General features: G+C 39.1%; 4 protein-coding genes across 4 annotated transcripts in view; 1 reads left to right on the top strand and 3 right to left on the bottom strand.

Moving 5' to 3' along the window:
- Positions 1-1,212, bottom strand: part of LOC107741910 (sterol 26-hydroxylase, mitochondrial-like) — an 8,126-nt gene extending 6,914 nt beyond the window's left edge. Inside the window, exons 1-3 of the mRNA XM_016554717.1 lie at positions 910-1,212; positions 414-604; positions 22-221 (exon numbers count right to left, since the gene is read on the bottom strand). Coding sequence (XP_016410203.1) covers positions 22-221; positions 414-604; positions 910-1,182 — 664 coding nt within the window. The 5' untranslated portion in view covers positions 1,183-1,212. The remainder of the gene's footprint in view (positions 1-21; positions 222-413; positions 605-909) is intronic.
- A 704-nt stretch (positions 1,213-1,916) lies between these two features.
- LOC107741911 (mitochondrial chaperone BCS1) lies at positions 1,917-5,785 on the bottom strand. Its single transcript, XM_016554718.1, has 9 exons — positions 5,564-5,785; positions 5,026-5,416; positions 4,756-4,895; positions 4,409-4,603; positions 4,177-4,240; positions 3,137-3,309; positions 2,839-2,956; positions 2,108-2,366; positions 1,917-2,032 (listed from the first exon to the last, which is right to left on the bottom strand). The coding sequence occupies exons 2-8, from the start codon at positions 5,343-5,345 to the stop codon at positions 2,114-2,116; spliced, it is 1,263 nt and encodes a 420-aa protein (XP_016410204.1). The 5' UTR covers positions 5,346-5,416; positions 5,564-5,785; the 3' UTR covers positions 1,917-2,032; positions 2,108-2,113.
- An 88-nt stretch (positions 5,786-5,873) lies between these two features.
- On the top strand, positions 5,874-12,664 carry LOC107741908 (zinc finger protein 142-like). Its single transcript, XM_016554715.1, has 9 exons — positions 5,874-5,940; positions 6,048-6,099; positions 6,567-6,692; positions 7,079-7,213; positions 7,295-8,122; positions 8,659-8,836; positions 8,917-11,815; positions 11,922-12,027; positions 12,108-12,664. The coding sequence occupies exons 3-9, from the start codon at positions 6,617-6,619 to the stop codon at positions 12,560-12,562; spliced, it is 4,677 nt and encodes a 1,558-aa protein (XP_016410201.1). The 5' UTR covers positions 5,874-5,940; positions 6,048-6,099; positions 6,567-6,616; the 3' UTR covers positions 12,563-12,664.
- Positions 12,665-13,148: 484 nt separating this feature from the next.
- The window catches only part of LOC107741909 (1-phosphatidylinositol 4,5-bisphosphate phosphodiesterase delta-4-like), an 8,961-nt gene continuing 2,255 nt past the window's right edge, over positions 13,149-19,854 (bottom strand). Inside the window, exons 2-16 of the mRNA XM_016554716.1 lie at positions 19,175-19,216; positions 18,920-19,078; positions 18,195-18,423; positions 17,819-17,948; positions 17,506-17,737; positions 16,723-16,924; positions 16,150-16,294; positions 15,822-15,971; positions 15,185-15,313; positions 14,931-15,084; positions 14,613-14,729; positions 14,255-14,433; positions 14,038-14,170; positions 13,671-13,820; positions 13,149-13,400 (exon numbers count right to left, since the gene is read on the bottom strand). Coding sequence (XP_016410202.1) covers positions 13,312-13,400; positions 13,671-13,820; positions 14,038-14,170; positions 14,255-14,433; positions 14,613-14,729; positions 14,931-15,084; positions 15,185-15,313; positions 15,822-15,971; positions 16,150-16,294; positions 16,723-16,924; positions 17,506-17,737; positions 17,819-17,948; positions 18,195-18,423; positions 18,920-19,078; positions 19,175-19,196 — 2,220 coding nt within the window. The 5' untranslated portion in view covers positions 19,197-19,216 and the 3' untranslated portion in view covers positions 13,149-13,311. The remainder of the gene's footprint in view (positions 13,401-13,670; positions 13,821-14,037; positions 14,171-14,254; positions 14,434-14,612; positions 14,730-14,930; positions 15,085-15,184; positions 15,314-15,821; positions 15,972-16,149; positions 16,295-16,722; positions 16,925-17,505; positions 17,738-17,818; positions 17,949-18,194; positions 18,424-18,919; positions 19,079-19,174; positions 19,217-19,854) is intronic.

Here is a 19,854-nt window from a genome sequence, read left to right as displayed (position 1 = left end):
GTGCTTATGGAAAGGAAATACCTTCAAGGGAGAAGCGATAAAGCTCATTGGTCAAGTTAGAAACCAGATCACCGGTGGGGCTCATCTCCCGCAGATAGTAAATCCGTTTGATGAAGTCTGTGACCACAGCATTGACCACATCTCCATACTGAACTGAGTCCTTTGGATGCAGCATGCGTTTGTTCAGCACTGTCCGCAGTTTGTACCATTTCTCTCCTTCTCTGTTGAAGAACATATTGTCTTTTCAGAAGGGCAACAATAAGAATTCATAAGCTTACATAACATCACAGGACTACATAAGCCAAATGCACTTTGGCTGTATAAAATCTCCAGACATGACTAGTCTTACGTAATGTATGTTACAAAACAAACCTCTGTTAGAGATACCAAACAACTGTATCAAACATTTTTACTCTGTGAAAGGGCCGTAGCCGATGCCTTTCATGTCACGGTACTCTGTCCACAAAGTCATGTCTCCTCTGGAAGGAAACTTCTCATCTTTTCTAAGGAGTTCCTCCAGTAAGTCCACACTGTTTACTGAAATGGCTTGGAAGTTTCCAGCATTCACTTTGTACAAAGGGCCATAAAGCTGTTTTTCATATAACTGGAGAGATGAAAAAACAAGTGGTGAAGAACAAAGAAGATGTGCTAGTGAAGAAACATCTGGCTGATTTTGAGATAAATTGCATTTTATCTCTAAATTGTTTCAGAGCAACAAACAAACATCAGACTGAGATCACAACTAATACACAGAATTATTTAAAAGTGTTCAATTATACAAGACAGTTGTTTCCTTGCTATTCAGTGTCCTTAAAAGTAAAAACAGACAGTCTGAATACATAAAGGGAGGCATTTATCATTTACAGTCACACGATAAACAAACTATGGCTGTGGTATCTCTCTCTGTACCTGCAGCTCATGCATGCGATTCAGGTACCGTTTAAAGATCAGTCTGTACATCATCCCAAAGGTTTTGATCTCTGGGAGGTCAGCCACAGTCTTGAGCTTCCCGTGGCTGTCCTGGACAGTGACAGAAGCAGCAGCACTACCCACTGCCCCTCTCCTGACGTCTGTGGCCACTGTCATGGGCCTCAGAAAACCGAATCTGATCCTTCTTTCTGCAGAGCTCACTAAAAGACGACCAGCCATCATGGAAGTGGAGAGAAGAGTGAGGCAAAACATGATACTGTTTCACATGGGAGGGAGAGGGAGGTGGTGCAAAGCCTCTCTAGTTAACCCTTCACTATCTGCTGTAATTTAATACTGTGTGTGGATTTTTTTTTAAAAGGTGAAACACCATTATCATGCACATAATGATACTGTAAGAATACTGCAATCAACTGGAATATTTTCTCCACTTTAAAAATGTCATCATTTACTCAGCCTTATGTTGTTTCCAAACCTTTGTCTTTCCTCTGTGGCACACAAAAGCTGCTCTTTTTCATACAATGAAAGTGAATGTTGACCACGGCTATCCCTGTCCTCATACTGTTTTGGAAAACAATAGTGTGAACATTCTGCTAAATTTCTCCTTATGTGTTACAACCAAAGCAATAAGGTCAGGCAGGTTTGGAATTACATTACGGCTGAGGAAACAATGACATTTTGGGTGAACTATCCCTTTAACATTCACATTTCTTCTAATTCCTACAGGGCATAGTGAACAAATGCAAACAAAAGGTTTTGAACCTTTTCAGAATCACATACCTGTATTTACAATGGCTGTTTTCCTTAAAAGAAATTTGCTGTTTAGTAAAAACATTTATTTCAATCACCTAAAAAGTTTAGATAATGTATATAATATTGATACACAAAGCAAATCTCAGGAGAACCGTAATATACTGGTCATTTCTGCAAATGAAACTCATGACTGTAAACAATGAGACAGACAATTAGTGCATAATAAATGGTGCATCTGTTGTTGCTTAACCAGTAACAGTAACAACAGAAGAAATACACACATTTTTCACAATTCTTTTGGATTTTATTACTCCCGTGTGTGAAAAGCCTTCATCCAGGGGTAAATTTCAAAGAATGATTCATTCATTCTGTTTATCACTCACCTGTTGGCTCAGTCTGCATCATACAAAAGTCTGTATTGTCTGTGTAGTCTTCACTCCTTCATCTCTGCAATGTTTTTGATGGAGCCAGCCGGGTCTGTCTTGTAGAGCATGAAGTGTCCTTGCACCTGAGCGGCGCTGAGCTCTGTGTGTGCTGTCAGTGCTTGCTCGGCGAACCGCTCAGCCTCAGCTGCAGACTCCTGAGGGTAAAACCTCCGGAACATCTGAGTCAGCTGCCAGTGAGAGCAGTGGCCCACATACTGCTTCAGATCAACACGGCCAGGTCGGACAAGAGCCGGATCAAGTCTTCAGCACACAGAGGAGAAAAAAAGAGAAAGGGGAGAAAATAAAACAATACCATGTTATAACAAGAATAAACACAGGTGTTCATGACTATTGGGTACTTACTTAAACATATAAAATATATTTTACTATCCTAACAAACCACACATCAATGGAAAGCTTTCAGCTTTCAGATGATGTATAAATCTCAATTTCGAAAAATTGACAATTATGACTGGTTTTGTGGTCCAGGGTCACATATATTATACTGAATTTATATATTAAATATAAAATATAATACACATTTCGATAAATATTCAATTATCTGCTAAAATCTGCTTATCACTATCTTGAACTGTAAAAGAAAAGTTTATTACCACTAATCTTCGTTATGTTTATAGAGGCAAAAGGGCAAGACGACAAGGATTTTACATTCCAACTTACATCAAAACAAAAAAGTAATGCACAATGAACAAGCTGCAGTATTGAGCTTTACCTCTCAATGAAATTAGTTGTCATGAACACAATTCGGGCCTCTGAAGATGCCACTCCATCCAGAGCATTGAGAAGTCCACTGAAAGTGAGTCTACCCATGCCCTGATAGGCCAGTGGAGCTGTGAGAACAAGCCAAGGAAGAATAAATGAGATCAACAAGAGCAGAAATATTTCATGGTGCTGTTAATGCCATGGCTAGAGATCAAACTATTATCATAATTAATCACATGTGATTGTAATTACATTATATTCCAAACAGACAGTGAGAGTTCAGAAGCACTGCAGTCGGTAAGACATACTCTCTGTGGGCAGCAGCTCCCGGCTGACGAAGGCTGCATCCACGTCCTCTAGCAGGATGATGCTTTGCTGTGGAGCGACACTCAGCAGGTGGTTGAGGCGATCGTCAGACAGGCTGCGGTCACTGAGACTCATCAGACAGATGCTGTAACCCAGCTCGCCTGCTAACGCAGTTCTGAAATACCACAAGAATGGTAATGGTACTTGGGACTCCAAATTGTACATTTAACTGATTGCTTTCTTGAAGTCATATTATACCATTTTTAAAAAATGGTTCTTGCACGGCAGTATAAAATTAGCAATATATACTATTGCATTTTGTCTAGTTTGTTTGTTTATTTATTTTCTTCTTAACGCCATTCCAACATCTATGGCTATATTCATGGCAAGAACCAGTTAATACACAAGTCTGCATTTTGCCTAGTAACAGATTATTAGAGTCAATAAATACATATATACATAATATTATAAGTATATGTAGTACTGTTCATAACTTTGGGGTCTCTAAGATTTGTACTATTTTTAAATAGGTCTATTATGCTCACCATGGCTGCATTTATTTGATCCAAAACAAAAACAGTAATAATAGTAATGCTGTGAAATATTAATACTATTTAAAACAACTGTTTCCAATTGTAATATGCTTTAAAATGTAATTTATTTCTGTGATGGCAAAGCTGATTTTCAGCAGCCATTACTCCAGCCTTCAGTGTCACATGACCCTTTAGAAATCATTCTAATATGATGATTTGGTGTTCAAGTTTATTATTACTATCATCTATGTTCAAAACAGTTGTGCTGCTTAATGTTTTTGTGGAAACCATGATACATGTTTTTCCAGGATCCTCTGATGAATAGAAAGTTCAAAAGAATAGCATTTATTTGATACAGAATATAAGAATAACACTTGGTCCTCTCAGATATTTATATTCATATTGTTGTAACTTTGTCTGTCTACTCTGCACCAATCTACACTCTGTATACTTGATCAGACACTATTATTCATTGTAACATCTACTATAAACAAAGCAACTGTGCTTACATGAAGCTGCTCTTTCCACAGCCTGGGGGTCCATACAGCAGATATCCCCTCCTATATGGAATGCCTGATTGAAACATATTCATCAACAAAATTGGAATAAAAAATTAATTAAAACATAAAACAATCAAAAAAGCAACCCTTTTATTTATTATTATAAAGATTTCACATTACATTAGAGGTGCGCAGGCATTTTTTTCCTAATATTTATAAGTATGAAAAATGCTTTTTTCACCTCTGTCAGTGTACCACTTAGGATTGCCAATGAACTCCTTTACATCATCCACGATCCTCTCCGCCAAACCATTCTCCAGCACTACTGAAGACAGAGGTCGTCTTCGCCTTGGAAACCCGAATGGCCTCCACTCTGCTCCAAGTGCAGTGTACATCACAGTTCGGCCCTCTTCTTGCTTTAAAGCAAGTTCACGTGCTGCACGGACACAGAATCAATCATTAAAACTGCAACATATTTTTGAAAAATTCAGCTGATGGTCTACTATACATGTGAAATTCACAGCAGGTGCTGACACAACACTGCCGAATGAAGGAAAAATTCATAAAACAAAATCTAGCTGCTCATACCTTCTTGAAGTATGTTGAAGAATATTTGGCGGTCTCTGCCCAGAGCAGTGAAGGTGACGGACTCCCAGGGTGTTCCAGTGTGCAAGTCCACCATCTGCTTTTCTCTGGTCCTCTCCACTCTGATCCACTTCCTGCCATACCTGAAAACACAAAGCCTCAGTCAGAGACATGGATAACTATGTGCTGGATTGATCTCTGAGAGAAAATCAAATAAGCAGCACATTGAATGTAAAATGTCCAAAGTAACATCACAATATATTCTGATCGTACCAAATGATGTGGTTGCCTGGACTCGGATGGAAGTCAAACTGTGTATGGACTCGTCCACTCTCATGCTGCATGTATGAGGTCTCTACACTCAGATGCTGGGTGTGTTTGGCATGTTTAGTGATCCAGCTTAAGAGCCAGTGATAACTTTTATCTCTGCTTGGGACCTCCAGCGTGATCATGTAATGTCTTCTGAAGAAGATCATGCCGACCTGTGCCCCTTTTCTGGCAACCGCAAGTGCTGTGCCAATACCAACTAGTCCAAATCCTGCCCCAAAGTAAGGGTTGTCCTTAAGGGCTCCAATAAAATCTGACAGGGTCATGATGAAGGTGTCTTCAGGATCTCTTATTCAGTCAGGAAAAGCTTTTTTGTCCCTTCATTGCAATATGCAGCCTACATTCACAGCAGAGGAGGTGAAACCATTTAAATTTTAATTTTGATGAGAGCCTTGAGACTGATAAAACATTATGGCAAGCTGTCACTGATCAGGTCTATCTTTTTATTTAAATAAATGCAGATTTAAAAAGTCTCTATACTTACGGCAGAGGAAATATCACACCGCATTTTAGCTTAAAGTAAACGAAAAATACGCGAATAAAATGCAATAAAGCACACCCTTTCTACAGTAACCCAGCGTTGTCTCTCATTGATGATTGAACAAATCGTTCTTTTGGGTGAGTCGAATCTTTTCCATGACTGATTCCATGAACCGATTCACAAATCAATCATGTTTTAAATTCGCATTATTTTGAATCGGTTCTTTTAGACGAACTGTTCACTAAAATGAAATAAGCAAATCACATGGCGACCTCTGAGTTGTTTCCGTTGTTCAGGAAAATAGTTCCGTGTGAATTGTGTTTCACATTAATAGTTCCGTTGTGACTGTTTACGACGCAGTCACGTTATGACACTTTTAGGTATTCTTATAAATAACTGTCTGTAGATTTTGAGTATTTTAAAATGGATTATTCTCCGCTATGTATACTAAATTATGATGTCAGAATTCATTTTCCTCTTTGAACAGAAAAATTCTAGAAATGACGCCGCTTACATTGTTTCCATCCACACAAATGAAGGTAATTTCTTATTATATAATTGAAGTCATAATTAATGTGTATTAACATAATACCGTATTAATACATTATCATGTTTATTCATCTCTTGATGATGATTATATTCGCGTTGTTTGCTTTAATTGAACACATCTGCTGTTCCTTGAGGATGCGTTGTTTATTTGTTTATCAGAGCAAATGAAACAAGAACCACCGCGCAGGAGGTCCAAAATTTGTTTAATAAAAACATATGTTCTCCAACAAGACATGTTCCCATAACATTTAACGCACTGGATTAATTGCTTTATGTCCTTTATGTTAACAGACAAAAACACTGATAAATCAGCTCTTTCAATCTCAAATCTGGTAATCCAGAAGTCAGTTAATCACATTTTGATCTCCCTGGTGATGCAGAACAGTGGTGTTGTTGCCCTGGGAGACGGAAACACTTAATGGTCCTGATGCTGTAATAGAGTTTTACCCCTCTCTAGAGTTGATTTTATCCCTCACTGGCTGATGTCCTGTCGAGTTTGACCCAAACATGCACCAACAAGAGCCTGGATGTGATGCAGAACAACTCAAGCATGTGGAAAATAATGTAGCAGATACACCGGAAGGTAAAATACAACAATACTTATAAAACCATGTTTAATTCATTATATATTCAGTAAGATATAGTCCTCTGGCATGCATGGGTCTCTGGAATATTTGATTTCAATTGGTCAGTTGCTAGATTCACATCTCTCATATCTGTGTCTCCTCCTTAAATAATTACTACTCAGATGAATGTTTCATGTGTATTTATTTGTTTATTTGTATATAAATATAATGTACAATCAGTCAGTCTTTACTGCAAAATAAACCAAGACAGGGTGATCTCTGAAAGAGTTTATTTTGAGATAAGCTGAAAATATTATCCCACTTATATATTGTATGAGTTTGTCCTGTTTTACAGCTTTGACAGCTTACAGATAATAAGTGTATTATTTTCTTTCTGATATAGCTTTGTCTCAGTCGAAGGGGATGGATATGGCTGTGCAACCTAGAAGAAAGAAAAGTGTATCCAAAAAATTGAAAGCATCAACAAAAAAGGGGGAAAAATGTACTACCATTAGCCAAGAAAAGCCTTTATCTAAAGGTAAATATCATGAATGTTAATAGATGTTGTAATTAAAATAATTGTAATCCCAGGTCTGACTTACGGCGTCTTTCTGTTTAGTGGGACATGTTGCAGAGGGCACTGAACACATGTTTCGCACCCACATCTGCTCTGAATGCAGACGCTGCTTCAAGACACGCTCCCATTTGATAGAACACATGCGTATTCATTTTCCTGATCCCAGTCTGCAATGTCCAACCTGTAAACACTACTTCACCAGCAAGAGTAAGCTACGCATCCACATGCTAAGAGAGACGGGACAGAAACTGCACCGCTGTCATCTATGTGAGTATAGAGCGGTGGAACGTAACTCTCTGCGACGACACCTTTCCAGCGTGCATGGGCATCAAGAAGATGATGCTCCCAATGGAGAGTTGTTTAAGTGCCCAACTTGCCAAAAGACTTTCAGTCAGAGTCAGGCATTAAAGAGCCATATGAAGTCTCACAATAAGACACAAAATGAACAGCTGTTGTTTTGCTTCAATAAAGGCTGCTCATTTCAGTGTACAGAGAAGAAGCAGCTTCAAAAGCATGTGTTAGATGCTCACCAAATTGAGGCCGTCGAGTGCCGTCATCATGCCTGCGGCGCCTTCTTCGGGAGCCTGGAAGACATGGAGAAACATTTCCGCACACATCAGGCTTATCACTGCCCCCACTGTGACTTCTCATGCTCAAATAAGAGCCTTTTTCAGCAGCACAAAAGACAAGGACATCCAGGGAATCAAGAACTGAACTGTAGCTTCTGCCCTTTCTCAACCCTCAACCCTGTAGAGTTCGATCAACATGTTGGTCACTTTCATGCCAGTGAGAAAACACACCACTGCTCACAGTGCAGCTTTGTAACAGCTCACAAAAGAGTCCTGAAAAGACACATGTTGATGCATACTGGTAAGATATTCAGTTGTTCTACTTAGTTCTTATAAGTGTTTATAGGTATAATTCACTCAAAAATGAACATTCGGTCATCATTTTTTCAGTCTTGTTATTTCAGCCCTGTTTTTTTTTTTTTTTTTCATGAAAAAATCAAAATTGGATCATGATTGGTTTATACGTCTCTAAAAATCTTCTCAAAAACAACAAAAGTAGTCCATACAACCTGTGTGATATATTCCAAGTATTGTGAAATAATACAGGTTTAGGTATCTTCCCCTCTGCTGTAACTCTCATATAGTTTGTACAAAGCTATAGTTTAGCTGTAGCAAACTTGAGTATAGCAAGTCCCTAAGTATAAATCACCATCTGTTTTCATTCTTTGGAAAAGAGCAGGTTGGACATCTTTGTTTGCATTTCACAGAGGAAAGAAAATTATATAGTGTTTTAAACAACATAACAGTAAATGATGACAAAAGGTTAATTTTTGAATGAACTATTCCTTCAGAATTGCTCATTGGCCATAAACAGATGGATAACATTTGTATTTACAGGTGAAAAGCCCCACAAATGTACACTATGTGACTTCAGATGTCGTGATGAGACATACCTTTCAAAGCACATGCTGACGCACTCTAATGACAAACAGCACATGTGCTCAGAATGTGGATATGTTACGAAATGGAAACACTACCTCAGTGTCCACATGCGTAAACATGCAGGAGATCTAAGGTACGTATCTTGACTGAAATTAAAATATGATAATAAAAAGAACCATTTCCGTTTACTCACCTGCCTCTCATCTCTCTCAGGTACAAATGTAATCAGTGTCCATATCGTTGCCATCGCATCGACCAGCTGAACAGCCATAAACTCCGTCACCAGGAAAAATCCTTGATCTGTGAGGTGTGTGCATACTCCTGCAAGAGAAAGACTGAACTGCGCAGCCATATGCAGCTCAAGCACTCAACAAATGCAGATCCACAACCTCCTGTTTACCAGTGCAAGTTTTGCCCTTACACAACAAAGTACCGGCAAGCCCTGCATAGCCACGAAAACTGCAGGCACACCCGGACACGCATGTTCCGCTGCGCACTCTGCCGCTACACCACATTTAGCAACACCAGCCTCTTCCTGCACAAAAAGAAATCCCATGGATATGTGCCTGGAGATGTGGGATGGCTTGAGAAATATGCAGAGAAAGAAAAAGAGCAAAGCTCTGCAGATTTGACGCACAACTTTTTCTCCAAAACCACAGTACCTCAGACTTCAAATTCAGAATATAGGGAAGAAACGGTTAATACAAAGGAGTCTAATAGGACTATAGATGATTCAAAAGATATGTCTGTAAATGAGAATGAGAATGATGCAATAGCAGCCACTATTGGAGGACCTGAGGAAATGACTTTAGTACAGCAGGCCAGTCTTGATATTGAGTCTGCAAGAGAAGAGGCAAGTAATCTTTCTGAAGGACATCCAACTGATGAAGAACAGTGTGGCTCCCCACTTTTTGCTTCCCAAACCAGCCAGAGTAGCACACAAATGGTACTTGCCGAGACAGTAAATATAAATGACACCACATTTGATTTTGAATCTCACACATTGCATACAGTCCACCAGAACTTCCCACAACTATCAGCTGATGATGATGATGATGATAACACAGCTTACTGTGAAGAACAAAGTGACTCTGAAGACCTGCCACCGGTGACAGAAACTGAAAGGAGCACGGAGGGTCTCCATCAGGAGAAATGTGTAGAGGCCTCAGCTACTGAGACTCGCTTGCAATTCATGAGAAAACAGGATAAAGACCAGGCTGAAGCCCTTGTACTAGAGGGCAGGGTGCAGATGCTTGTCGTCCAGACACGGGGCAATATGTATCAGTGTAGCCGCTGCTCCTATGTGACCAGAAAGCAGGCAGCATTAATCCGGCACTGCAAGTCGTCCTGCCAGGTCATGAAGGCTGGACTACGCTGCCAGGACTGCGGCATGCAGTTTAAACAACAGCGTTCTTTGAACACACACCTCCGGAAGTGCCGGTCACTGCAGAGGCGCAGAAAGAAGTTTGATTTTGCTAGCACTGTAGGTACATCAGGGAGTTGTGTAGGTAGTTCAGGGAGTGATGCATCTATACAGGAACAAAGTGCATCTCTTAAATCAGGAACCCTCACAATGCATCCTGAACTTGTTGATATCACTGATTCTAAAGATTCAAGAGTACAAGGTTCAGCTGAACCTGAAGGCTCACTGTCTCCTACCATAACTGCTGTAGTAAATGAGACTGATTCACTGACAGGCACAACCAAAGGTGGGCAGGCAACTGTCGAGAGTAGAAACAAGCTAGCAGAAGAGGAGTTGGTAAATGATGAGATCTCTGGGTATACTGAAGATGATGGTAGGTATACTTGCAGAAAATGTCCTTTCTCATCTGTTAGGAAAGTCACAATAGATCGCCATTGTGCAGCATGCAGCGGAAGCACCCATAAGGTACATCTAGCTGAAACAGGAGAGCAGTTTGAGCAAGAGGATAATCCTAGTGACTCAGACCATGATCAGGAGGAAGATGGGGCAAATGACTCAGAAAGAGATTCAGGAGAAGAAGAGACCCCTCAAAACCCCAAACCTCGATTCTCATGTCCTAACTGTCCTTTTCTTTGCCACCAAAAGAGAGCTCTAACAAGTCATCAGATAAAGGGCTGTTTAAAACCAGGTGAAATACAGTGTCCACAGTGTTCATTTGTTGCCAAATCGGAAAAATCTCTCAACCATCATATCCTAGGTCACAAGAAAGACAAGAAGGTTACTAGAGGTAAAATATCCGGAAACCTGCAGTGCAATCTTTGCTCCTTCACCTGCAAGCAAGACCGTTGCCTGGCACAGCATGTTGCTGTGAAGCACAAGGGAGTCCGTCCTCACCAATGCCGCTTCTGTTCATTTAGCACAATCCGTCGGTACCGCTTGGAGGCCCACGAGTCCATGCACACAGGTGTTGGGAGGCATAGCTGTGAACTCTGTGGCCAAACTTTCGGCACCACGTCCAGACTACGCTTGCACCATCAACGCATTCATGACAAACAGGCAACGCACTTCTGCTCACTTTGTGACTACAGAGCTTATAACCTCAACGACATCAACCGCCACAACTTGAGCTGCCACACTGGTGATCTTAGCTACCATTGCAGCCAATGCAATGCACGTTTCAGCTCCGAAGTTGCCCTGAGGCAGCACTCCAACCGAGCACATCCAGATGTGAACAGCTTGTCTTGCTCTCAGTGTAGCTTCACCTGCAGCTGCCAAGCTGCTCTCAAAGCGCATTTGCAGCATGAACATTCGGAAATCAAGATGAAAGATCCTCAAAATGGTACAGAAAAACAAAGCAAGATATCCATCACCCATCAGTGCTTGGTTTGTTCCTTCAGCACCCATAAAAAACTCCTGCTGGTCCAGCACATGTTAGATGAGCATGAAGATGGACCAGCAGAGGAGAAAACTCTGAAGTGTGATGTCTGTGGTTTCTCTTGCACCCACCAAGTGGTGTTTGACCAACATGTGCGGTCACATGGAGGAACCTGCCTCTTTAAGTGCACTGAATGTGAGTTTTCCACCAGGAACAAACAGAAGATCACTTGGCACATTCGAATCCATACAGGAGAGAAACCTTACCGGTGTGAGAAGTGCAGTTATGCATGTGCTGATCCTTCAAGACTAAAGGTATGAAGAGCTATTATCCAAGATATTGATTGAAGGTTTGGGTATTTGGTTTTTGATGTCAAGTTCTGTTGGTGCTTCCAATTGAATGAATCTCTCTTTATTTTAGTATCATATGAGGATTCACATGGAGGAACGCAAGTATCTCTGCCCAGAATGTGGCTACAAATGCAAATGGGTCAACCAGCTGAAGTATCACATGACAAAACATACAGGTAGCTATGTATGTGTTATATAGTCTTTCGCTAAATGTAAAGTTCCTGCACACCTTGATGTTTATCCTTCTTTCCAACAGGCGCTAAACCGTACGCATGTGAGGACTGTGAGTACCGCACCAACCGTGCTGACGCACTGCGCATCCACCGGGAGACACGCCACAGAGACGTGCGTTCCTTTATATGCGAGAAATGCGGAAAGGCTTTCAAGACGCGCTTCCTCCTTAAAACACACCAGAGAAAGCACAGCGAGGAGCGACCTTATGTGTGCTCCATATGCCAAAGGCCGTTCCGCTGGCCAGCGGGTCTCCGCCATCATTACCTGTCCCACACCAATCAGCTGCCATTTTATTGCCTCCACTGTACATATCGAGCCAAACAGAAATTTCAGGTTGTGAAGCACCTTAAGAGACATCACCCAGACTTGCCTGTCCAAGATGGTGTGGGTAAAGACCAAGAGGCCTCTAGTATGGGTACACAAAAGACCTGGATTAGGGAAGAGGAAGAAAGACAAGAAAAAGAGAGGGACGTGTAGCTGTGTTTCTGTATGCATTTCAATTGACATTCCTTCATCTTATGAAAGTATTACATATAATCATAACCCTCATTCAAACCACAATGAATAAACATTTTTACAATATATTTATTCCTGTTAATTCCTTTAAATAGCATTTTCCAAAGATAAAAACAATATTTACCTGGGCAAGTATACATACATAATGAGAATATAAGAGTCATTTACTTTGAACACTTGCCTTTGGGTTATTTATAAAAGGCACTTAACCATGCTCAGTTACATTAATTCAGAGAATGTACAACCTTAAGGATGCATTCTGCCCTGACTGACTATATAACCTCAAAAAAAAAAAAATGCATTTGATTTTTTGATTAACAGTACACTCAGTATTGCATAGATACTAAACAACTAAAAATACAACTAATAACAACTAAAAATAAAATGTGCTTTTACGGAAAAGGCTTTTCTGGACCATTCTTGGAGGTCTATTTTGACAACAAGGCACTACTAACACCATGCAACTACAGTACTATAGAGGTACTCTTAAAAAATAATCATAGTTGCTATACTTTTTTGTTTTAATGCAAGGATTAGTGATTAAATAATGTTTTGGTTTGTTCATGTGATTGCCAGCATTTGAATTTTAAACAAAGCACAAGATAAAATGTTTTCTTTACCTTTTTACAGCAAACTACAGATTTGTCTGAGAAATATTTAAGCATTGTAAATAAAACTACTAGAATTGTGAACATTGTGAACACCTATAATTACAGCTCTGTGATTTTGATATGAACATAGATGGAGGATGGATGGATACTCGTTCCGTCTTTGGACAACAGGTGCACATGACGATATCCTGTAAAAAATAAGCTTTTTGTTATTTGCAAAGCCAATTAATTTTCAATGATTTAGAGTATAGGCCTAAAGACACTGGGTCTCATACACTAATAATAATACTAGTAATGTAATAATGTAATATGTTTCAACTGGTTCTAAATTTTTATCTTAAATTAAAAAATAGAGAGAGTGCAGGGTTACTGATGAATGAGGATTTCTGTGTGGAAACATTCATACACAGGCTGTGTTTGCATGGTTATTGAATAAGTTTATATTATTATAGGCCTACCTGGTTGAATATTGGTAAAAGGTATAGTGTATTGCCCTATGAAGTCATTCCTTGATGCTTTATCATAATCTTCAACTACAAAACGCACCAGTGCCAGCTCAGGGGTGTGGATTGTGAACTGCAATGTTTCATTCCAGTGTGGGTTGAATCCTGTCCAGATGAAAAAAGTAGAAAAATCACTGCAAACAGCAGGACATAAATAGGATTCCTATGGTTTGTAAATCAGGGAAACTTGTCATCATAACAGGTCATGTCTGTTTCCACATGATTCAAGTTACAAACACATACTGTATTATGCACAATTTCCATTTGTCTCTCTTGTAGTAATTTGGCAACACTTCAGTCTATTTAATTTTCATTTCCTCACCATTGTTGTCAATGTATTTGGTCTCCTGTTTGGCTTGATCCAAAGGAACGCCATAAATTTCCACCCTTACCAGGGGGTCTACAATGGACCATTCTTTTTGCTTTACTTTAGGGAGCTGTTGTCCACTAATAACCTAAAAAGAGATGAAAACAGAAAGAATCAACAAATAAAATCATGAAAATAAACTTGCAGAGGGAACACAAACATTGTTCAATACCTTAACATAGAACAGTAGAGGGTGGTAACCATCACGTTCCTTAGGATTTTCAGGATCAAAGAGTCTCTCTCTTTTGCAAAGGATCTCAGGTTTTAGGATGTAGCCACTGCAGCCATTCTGAGTAAACAACCCATCATTAAGATCCATTTCCATCCCTGCTGACTGGAAGTTTAATGCCACTATGAATCAAAAACACATTAAAGTAAATACACTGGCCACTTTACAACACATTAGCTGTGTTTCCCTGTTCCTCTTTACATAGAGTGTTTTTATGTCTGCCATGCATTCACATTATTCACATTATTCCATTTTGTAGTACTGACATAATGGTGTGAAATGCAATATCTACCATACTAACCAATCTGGCATCCCATGTTCCACATGTCTACTGGACAGTAATTTGATGAATCTGTCCTCATTCCACTTGGATACACTCTTGTCAGCTGCCTGGTGTTATGCAGCACAAAATCTGAACCTAACAGACAAAAAATTAGAATTCCTAATACAAAATGGTATAATTTCAATTTCGATTTTTAGATTTTATACAGAAAGGAAAAAGCAAAAAGCTGCTTAAATAATCACTTGGTGTTCCACAGAAAAAATTACAGCATACAGGTTTGGAATAATATGAGGTTAAAATATATCCAAAACTATCCTTTTAAAAAGAATTTCTAACCTGCTTCTTTTGAATATTTACGGGCTTTAGACTCAGAGAATGATGACATCTCATTAGGCTTAGCAGAGGTGCGGGAATGCTCAAAGCTGTGGAAATGTACACTCTTACAGAACATTAGGTCTGAGAGCTCCTTGCATAGATTTTGCTTCGATTTCTACATGGGGCAAAAGCAAACAATCAAAAACAATGTTAAACAAAGGGGTGGAAAACACTGACTGACCTTTTCCTCAGTTTCTCAATATTTCCACTGGTACCTTGCCATTTGTTGGCGGACTGTCCTTATTCATTTCTGCTGCCTCGTCCTCATCGCTGACTTCACCTGTGGGGTTCTCTGATTCGTTTTCAATCTTCTTCCCTTTTAACAAGATTTTCCTCTTAAGTGCCTGAAAGAAATGACGCAACAAATAGACCTGCTTGACATTCCTAATAATATACTATTATATAATATAGAATTTTTAACAATTTAGAAATAAAATAGGCTATATAAACACTTAGGTTCAAAGTGAAAATGTTTATATTTTGCATTTTTCTCATTTATAAAAAAAATTATAAGTTTCAATAAAAATTATATTATCTGCATAACAATCAAAGTAAGAAGAAGTTGCAAAATTTGCATTGTACAAACATTCTTTTTATTTTGAGATTTAAATGAGAAAATGCCAAACTCAATTTGGTCTCAGACTTTTGGACCCCACAGTATTAACAGATATTTAAAAAATCAATATCCTAAAATAGGTGATATGGATCTGTTGTCTTTATACGTGACCATAATGAAAGTACCATGACTATAAGACAATAGAACATTTTAAGATCCATGGCAGTCATCTATGTTTTTCATTAAGAGCAGATAAGTTAAGTGCACCACTATCTATAAGGCACTGAATAGCTCACCTCTGGGGATGGCAGTTCGCTGGAGACTCCATCTACTGTGTTCGTGAGTAGCATATCACCCAGAATGTCTCTGAAATATCGAGCCATGACTTCCTGTTGCTCTATGCTGCAGTGGTTTTCAATGGACACAATGAGTGGATACTCAGATGCCTAAAAGTAGGAAAGGCGGTAACATTTATTAATACATCTGGAAGTAGATTATTATGTATCTGTGCAACAATATTAATCAACAACAATATTATATACCATTAATAGACTTTAATATCAATAATGCAAACAACAAAGTAAATCATTATTAATAGATATTCATTTTTGAAATATAGAGCACCTTGAAGGCATAATTTGCTATAGTAGTAATCACATCTTTGAGGAGAATCTTAGATGTCAGTGTGTGTCCATGATAAACTACCGGCTCCCCATTCGATCCATTCCAGCAGTCCACCTCTACACACCTGCAGCCTCGTTTCAGTGCCCTTCAGAGGTTCAACCCAGCACAAATAAACAACCACTGTCATGAACACAAAGAACAAAATGTAATGCATTCAACTAGGCCAGAGATGCCCAAACCAGGACCCACGGGCCAAAGTTGGCCTGTGATGACCGTTGATTTGGCCTGTCGTTCCATACCACAAGAAGTAAAAAAAGAGACATGCGTTTCATTATTTTGAAGTGTTACAAAAATAGTTTTTATGTAACATAGTTGGATATAATACTCTATTTGGGCATCTCACAGCTATAGACGGTTTCAAATTCTATTATTGACCAGAAATATTATTATTACATGCATGAGAGATGTTACTACTTACATGCTCATAAAATTATTTTCCGCAAAAGATATCATTAAAGATCTGTGAAATTAAGTAGACACATGGCTGTATTACCATAAACAGGCAGAACTCACTGGATGTAGGCCTCAACGCTGCTTGGTCCTTTTAGCTGGTCCTCCATCAGATAAGTGTTGTGTGATGAGGAGATGTAATAGTGGGCGAGAGATTGGCTCATGTCCTGAAAAAGGTCCTGCCGCTCTGGATTGAAGATGGATCCCTCAGGAGACGTCAGGTACATTAGTAACCCATCGACTGACATCATGTGATTCATTCTGGCTGTACCATAAGACAAAATGAAACATCTGTTCAATCTTCAATCATTACTTAGTAATTGTTATGAGTAAAGGACCACTTCACTGTTGCCCATGCAGCGATCTAGATTAAGTGCTCAACTACTCCATTATTAAAAGAACATCCAAACAGGCGAATAAAACAATTTTTCAATGAAATTTTTAACCCTCAACTCTTATATCTAAAGCAAGGGTCTTCAACAGGGAGTATATGATCCCTAAAGGGTCTACCATTCACTGCTCAGTCTCAAAATGTTTTTTTTTAAAGAAAAAAAAAAAAAAAATGAATTAAGCTATATAAACACTATATTAAGCTACCTCCAAGCAAAGCAAAAGTTAAGAAGTTCAGCTAAATATTTCATTGTGCCTACCTTTGCAACTTTACAGATCTTCTTTATGCACCAAAAGCTTGTAACACTCCAAAGAGAAAGGAAAATTTTAAATCGCATCATATGACCCCTTTAAAATGTATAAATAAAACTGATCAGAATTAATTATATATTCATACATAGATCACAAAAATTATAACTGAAGAGTGTAGTATAGTTGTTGATGGAGGATCATTACCTGTGTCTGAAGGCTCATAGCGATCAATCAGCTGAAGGGCGTGTTCATAACTGCCCTCCCCCTCTAGCTGCTCCTCTCTCAGGAACTCCTCCAGATCACACTGGGACAGACTCTGTCCATCACTGGAATAATCCTGGAATAAATCCAGCACCTCTGTTCGCTCAGTAAGCATTTTATAAAACTCCACAAACTCCTGATCCTCCAGGGTTCCTGACTCAGACTTATCTGCCATCTGTGAGAAAACGTCAACAAATGACAATGAGGTACAACATGGTGAAAATGTATGATCCAAAATCACGCCACTCATAATTACCATAAAAAGACAGCATGCATGTTCTTCATTCATGTCCACGTTCATCATTTTCAGTAATTTTTTTGCCTCCTTAAAATTAATTCTGCCATCCTTGTTTAGATCGGCTTTCAAAAACCAGTCTGAGATCCATCTGAGTGGAATGGTTTAGGTTGATAATTTAAGTTGATAGTGAACAGCTGGATTTCATTAATCTATCTATCTATTTGTCTGTCTGTCTGTCTATCTATCTATCCGTCCATCTGTCCTTTTATCATTCCATCCATCCATCCATCTGTCTGTCCATCCATCCATCTAACTTTTTCTTGATATTTTAACATGTAGTTCTGAAAAGCTACTTTAAAAGGGGCAGAAATGAAGATTTTCTTAACAAGGATACTGGTCAAGTTTGGTGCTCTCATCCATGTTCTCCATGTTCTCCATGAGGGCTCTGATGCCCTGAATCCAGGCCTGAGCTTCCTTTGCTGAATCAGCCACCAGGTCCAGGTTTCCTCTACGGCCGCGAAACACCAGAGTGAAACAGCGGACAGCGGGAAACTCATCAGCCACACTAAGGAGCGCCTCGGACTGATGTCCCTCACGAACAACCTCCACATCACTGATGGAGACTGAAAAAAACGCAAAGACAATATAAGCTTTTGTTTTTGTTTAGAGCACTTCTTCTTAGTTTTCAAAAAATGTGAACTAGAGCATGAAAAGGCAAGCTTCATTATTATTAATTCTTCGTGCTTTCTATTGTTCATATAGGGAAGCAAACGAGCTCTGGACTTCCAACTACTGTCATATCAGATCTACTTCCCTGACATACCTACTAATAGTACTCACCACAAATGCCCTAATATACTCCTTTTGGATTTAATTCAAAATTACCTTGAAGTACAATCAATAACTGCTGATGCTTCAAGACCTTTATTTTCTATGCAATTGCTAATGGATTGATCACAAATAAGACGTTTTGTTTTGGCAGTCCATACAAACTTTCTTAAATAAATCAGTCATTTTTATCCCATCTTCGATCAATTATACACATTTTTTATTACTAGACCTGAACTAACATGATTACTGAAGCATTTAAACAAAAACATCAGCTCAATAAGTGCGTACAGGTAGAAGAAGAGTTTATTGCCCAGCTGGATTTATATCCAATAGTCTTGCAGTCCTCCTGAAGTTTGTAGTGCCGCTGACGCTTCCAACTATGAGACTTCACTTTGCGCAGAAACATGCCTGCTTTCATGGCTTCAAGGTTTTGATGACCCTGTTCACCTGCCAGAGAATGAGAAATGGCCTTTAGCAATATTCAGAAACAGCAAGCTTATTTTAAACACAAACACACACACACACACACACAGGATGACTTACAGCATGTTTGAGGTGATTCCATTCTCTATTAGTTCACCTTTTCTGCAGACACAAATGAAGATTAATGTATCACCATCTCATCACATTCATGTTTTGTCCCGCTCCCGCTCGCGACATTCATGTTTTGTCCCGCTCCCGCCCGCATAAAAGTAATCTATATAGATTTTTTTCAGTACATCAAAGAAATGTACATGAAATGGTTCTGTAACATCTCCTACGCTCCACAACTTCCCAACATAAACACTATAACCGATAAAATATTTGTTATTTAGGCTAAGCATCAACATTCACTAACCACTGTTATTTTTAACAGAAATTTCTGTTAAAAATAACAGTGGTTAGTGAATGTTGATGCTTAAGCAAGCATGGGCTGCTGCGTGCATGGTTTGGCATGGCAGAATGCGAGCAGCGCACTTCCTTTATTATCACTAAAAGCTGACATCTCAGTTAATCGCAATCTCATTAAGCTCTGTTATAACACAATAAATATATGCACAATGAATCTTTCACAGTGTCTACACTTCGTGTGTTAAAATGAGAGGATTCGTGAGCACACAATTTCAGCACTGCGGTGAGTAGATTCTAACTTAATCACCTCTGATTGGCCATTGCGTTCCAGAAATCAACAGCTGAGTCTGTGATTGGCTACATTGCGCAACCCTTTAAACACGTGTTATAAA

The sequence above is a fragment of the Sinocyclocheilus rhinocerous genome, unplaced genomic scaffold (assembly GCF_001515625.1).
Source record: "Sinocyclocheilus rhinocerous isolate Xijiao unplaced genomic scaffold, SAMN03320098_v1.1 scaffold226, whole genome shotgun sequence".
NCBI lineage: Eukaryota > Metazoa > Chordata > Actinopteri > Cypriniformes > Cyprinidae > Sinocyclocheilus > Sinocyclocheilus rhinocerous.
The sequence above is the reverse complement of the archived record's forward strand: the minus strand, read 5'-3'. Positions and strand labels throughout refer to the sequence as shown.

What these genes read in the sequence shown, in the direction of transcription:
- LOC107741911 (XM_016554718.1), bottom strand. Translation starts at nt 5,345, where the DNA reads ATGACCCTGTCAGATTTTATTGGAGCCCTTAAGGACAACCCTTACTTT. An exon ending in CCAGGCAACCACATCATTTG is followed by an intron (nt 4,896 to 5,025) that starts GTACGATCAGAA and finishes TTGTGTTTTCAG; the next exon opens with GTATGGCAGGAAGTGGATCA. An exon ending in TAAGTGGTACACTGACAGAG is followed by an intron (nt 4,241 to 4,408) that starts GTGAAAAAAGCA and finishes TGTTTCAATCAG; the next exon opens with GCATTCCATATAGGAGGGGA.
- LOC107741908 (XM_016554715.1), top strand. Translation starts at nt 6,617, where the DNA reads ATGCACCAACAAGAGCCTGGATGTGATGCAGAACAACTCAAGCATGTG. An exon ending in AAACATGCAGGAGATCTAAG is followed by an intron (nt 8,837 to 8,916) that starts GTACGTATCTTG and finishes CATCTCTCTCAG; the next exon opens with GTACAAATGTAATCAGTGTC. An exon ending in CTGATCCTTCAAGACTAAAG is followed by an intron (nt 11,816 to 11,921) that starts GTATGAAGAGCT and finishes TCTTTATTTTAG; the next exon opens with TATCATATGAGGATTCACAT.